We start from the raw sequence: 4,358 nt of genomic DNA, 5'->3' as shown, positions 1-4,358 counted from the left end.
ATTATTACTTTTGGAAGTGATTATAAAGCTGTGGCAGGGAAGCATATTTCCCCACTTTACCGTACCAGACCTCCCTTTGTAGACGAATTAATAAGCAATAGCAAAATTCGTAACCTATGTGTACCAAGAAAATAAAGCAAATAGGAGTACGTATAGATTGTTGTAGAACAAAAAAGTGAACGATTACAAAACAACCACCATCACCAAAAATCATATATCTGCGTATCCCTCATTTCAACTAATCCAATCTAATCTGTAGGTGTAGCAAAGGTCTCACCATCACATACTCGTCTCTCTAGTGAGTTGCAGCACATGGCAATTTGATTCATAGCTACTGGTACTCTTCGCATCCCTCGGCTCCGATCTCTGTGAAGGCTGTCATGAGGCTTGGCACCACGTTGGTGAGTGCAAGCCTTAACCCAGCCGAGCACGACCGCTTCCTACTTGCTTCAGTGTCATGAGCATTGTCGACACTATTTCCCTGCAACCACGCATTGCATGTCCTGAGCACAAACCTTCCCCGAAGGCAGAAGTGTTCCTTAACGAATTCCTCATATCCCTGAGGTGGTCGACGTAAAAGATGTTGCATTGTCCGAAGGGTAAGCAGGTAAGCATTCTCATTGTAGGGCAGCGCATTGCGGCGACCCTCTGGTTTGTTGACCAATGTTCCATACCCGGCCTCGTTGTAGTATGGTTGGTCATTGAGGACAAGGCCCTGGATGGAGACAACGACTTGGAGGAGGTTTGATGTCGTCGAGGACCAGACCTCGGTGCCCTCGCCACCGAATGTGTTTAGCAAGCTGAGGCACACCGTACCAGACTCATAGAGGTTGGGATTGAGCCGTAAGCCGAAGGAGTGGTAGTACACTTGCGGTGGGGCAGACGGGTATGACGGAGGTAGCTGCAGATCGAAGAAGAAAAGGCCATGATGGTATGGTGTCCCGCTCACACCCACCATCACCACCCGAAGCAGATCCATGCGGTCCTCGAATGCTCGCACGTAGATGGTTTCTGCACATTAAATGGTTGGCTATTCATTTGTAGCCAAGCATATGGACCGTGTATTTTCAGGTGCACTCACATACCTGGTAAGTCGTTCTCCAGAATTTTCCATTCCTTTTGCACTGTTTTGGCCCAACTCTTCCCACGACTAGCGCCCTGCATTTCCTTGAAAAAAAGAGTATTGATTAAAGTTCTTCAGTTAGTAAAATTCGTTTTATAATGAGTTGTAACATGTTGTGTGGTCATTTACTTATTTTAAGTCAGAGAGTTTAGTTTTGCATTAAAAAAAGAATGCCATAAGATGGATTCCACCGTTAGACAAACCATACTGTGCATGTAAACATCCCTTACTCTAACCTTAATTACCTCCGTTCTTCATCATTTTCTAACATATATATAATTACCTGGTCCGTAATCTCAAGGTAGTGGTGATCCAGAGGGCTCATCTGCAGTACATCGAAACGTGGAAAGCAACAGGTAGCATCCGCAGCCTTCATCCCCCCGGCAAAACCGTGACAAGTCAAATCTACAGCAGCATCGTTGGTCCCCATTGCAGCAGCACCACCGATACTATCATCGTTTGCGGGCGCGGGTAACTCTGAGCTTGGTGACAACGACGAGGGCCGCCAGTTCATCAGGTATCCTTTACCTCGAGCTACCACGTCACTGGTCAATTGGAGCAAAGACCGGAATGGAAAACCTAAAAGGCTTGTCCTTGACATTGCCGGGCTGACGCTTTCGACATCATTATCTAGATTCTGAAGATCAATGTCCTAAAATAAGATAACACATATAACCACATCAATTGCCGGGCTGACGCTTTCCATATAATCATTTATCATAGAATAAATAGTACTTTGCTGCCTACCAGGAGAAACCAAAATAGTCCCCACACCTCATTGTTTGTCGAAGTGGACAATGTTTAGAAAGATAGATATATACCGTATTGGCAGCAACCGGTTCTTCGGGTGCGTCATCGATGCCATCGTCCTCTACCCAGTCGCCCATTTCAAGCAATAGGTCCATGTAGTGCTCGTCCTTGACGACAACGATCTCATCGGGCGATACCTGCAGCACGCCCAAACAAATCAACAAAGTTGAGTAGAGAACGTAACATATATGTAGATCTAAGAAAGGTACTAGAAACTATCCACGTACCGTTGACGTGCTACCATCACCCCACTTGACTTGGATGTGCCCACTAGGAAGTTCAACTACCCGCCCCACCCATGAAAGATCGGCGGGAACGACATTTTTCTTCTTGTTTCCCAATATCAAGGGTGCACTTTCACCGTCATCTGTTGATCCCGATGGTAGGACACGAATGACAATGTCACCATAGTAAGCAGAGTGGTTAGAGTCCAATTTTAGGTCGTAAGCACTGACAGTTTGGTCGCAGTCGACCTCCCTAGCCTCATCTGGGTGCCCTGACGTCTTGAACCATGATAAACAAACCGTCTGGTCCTCGTATTGCAGGCTCTTGACGATTCCCACACGCTCCGTTGGTCCAATTCCGGACGCATCAATGTTATTGTTGACGCTAGTAGTTGTCACATCATCATGGTCACCAGTAGCTTCAACGGCAGCGCTAATAGGAAGAACGTTGGCGACAACACGCTGTCCCGGGAAGAACTCTTGCTCATTCCAGATCCCAAAGGGAACGACGGTCGCTGAACGTCTGCCATGTTGTCGTGTGCCATCCTGCCACAACACATCGACGGTGGTGCAGGTGTCGGCGACGACCATTGGAAACTCCACCTCGACATGTCTCATGACTTGTGGCCGTTGCGCTCGTCTATGGCCCTCAAAGACGACCTTCCTTAGCTGCTTCCGATAAAACCCCGCATCCTTCTGCTCGGTGGGTGGTACCACCTGAGAGGTTGATCCATCACACACCTCTTGATTGTCTTCTGAGCATGCGTTGTATTCCTTCTCCCCGTCCTCCTCTGCCTCATCATCATCTTTATCATCATCATCATCATCTTTATCATCATCATCATAATCATCATCGTCACCATCGTGTTGATCAGGAGCACAAGCTTGATCCTCTTTGGTGGAACTAGTTTCTAGAAAAAAACAACGGTCAGCAAGCCCCCAGCAGCAATTGTATGAGGCGCAGAAGAACGTAAGATCATCTGGGTTCTGGTAGGCTGGAGGAGCGGATGCCTCCACTAGCCCCTTGTCGGTGCCACAATGTCTGGATGCAACCCAGTAGACGAGGATGCCGGCCGTCTCCACCTTCATGATGGTGCCTACTTGTCGGTAAGGATGCCAGTAGCCATTAAGCCAGCGAGCATCCTTGAAGAGTGAACAAGCGCCTGGCAAGGTGACGTGCTGCCCCTGGTGCAATACACTGTTCATTTGGCGGCGATGCATGGTCACCATGGTGCCGCTTTCATGCACTCTCGCCAGGTTCGTAGACTCTGCGTCGGTGATCCTGCAAACAGCTCCGTCATCGAACAACACATCGACGTCGATCGACACCTCGACGACACGGCCGAGCCACGGCCCGGACACGACAAAGTCTCCAAGGTTGATGCTCCTGACGCGCCGCAGGCTAGACGGGGACACCCCCCTGATGACCTTGGCCGGCACGCCGTTGTTGTCGAGCTTGGCTAGGCTGAGCATGGTGTTGACGCCGGTGACGACGCCGATCTGGCCGCCCATGTCGGATGCCGACCCAACCACCTGTCCAGGATACAGGTGGCTCCTGTCGACCACCTTGATGTCGCCGACGTTCTTGTACTCAACACTGTCATCGATTCGCAGAAGCTTGAAAGTGTCGACAGGGAGATAGATGTTGTCCACCTGGCCGTCCGCGAGAACGAGGCCACGGTCGATGAACCTGCGGCCGGTTTTCACGAGGTCGAGCAAGTAAAGATTCGGAGATGCCGCCGCGGGGACGACCATCATAACCGACTTTTCCGGCGAGAGCGCGTTCGTAGCACAAGCTTGCGGCTTTGTGCCGATTGCTTTCCGGCCAGAACCTGGTGTCGACTGATCTCGCCGGAGGCTTGCTAGATCTCGTCCGGCTGGAAACGCACGGTGGTGCTAGGTATATGTGCTATGCCACGTACGGATTGGATTAGAATTCCTATAATACTACTCGGACAAAAGTACCACGGCCTGCTTAATTAATTCCAACAGATCGATCGCACACTACGGAACGGAAATTGTATAGATATATATATAGAAGAGGCTCCTGAGTCCTGAGTTCTAGCCTTATACGGATAAGATTTTTGTTCCTTATACAAAAGCAATACAATTTTTTCCTTTTTCAAAAAGTACAGATCATAGGCGTCTCGCAAGCGTTCGTCTCCTCGTCCCCCGATCGAAAATTCCCCAGACCTTAGGCG

At 49.3% G+C, this 4,358-nt stretch overlaps 1 protein-coding gene across 1 annotated transcript; it reads right to left on the bottom strand.

Annotated features, from left to right (window-relative positions):
- Positions 1-227: 227 nt before the first annotated feature.
- On the bottom strand, positions 228-4,093 carry LOC123064399 (probable ubiquitin-conjugating enzyme E2 23). Its single transcript, XM_044487889.1, has 5 exons — positions 2,161-4,093; positions 1,945-2,070; positions 1,407-1,775; positions 1,086-1,167; positions 228-1,011 (listed from the first exon to the last, which is right to left on the bottom strand). The coding sequence occupies exons 1-5, from the start codon at positions 3,913-3,915 to the stop codon at positions 332-334; spliced, it is 3,012 nt and encodes a 1,003-aa protein (XP_044343824.1). The 5' UTR covers positions 3,916-4,093; the 3' UTR covers positions 228-331.
- Positions 4,094-4,358: the final 265 nt, after the last annotated feature.

The sequence above is a fragment of the Triticum aestivum genome, chromosome 3B, assembly GCF_018294505.1.
Source record: "Triticum aestivum cultivar Chinese Spring chromosome 3B, IWGSC CS RefSeq v2.1, whole genome shotgun sequence".
Taxonomy (NCBI): domain Eukaryota; kingdom Viridiplantae; phylum Streptophyta; class Magnoliopsida; order Poales; family Poaceae; genus Triticum; species Triticum aestivum.
The sequence above is the reverse complement of the archived record's forward strand: the minus strand, read 5'-3'. Positions and strand labels throughout refer to the sequence as shown.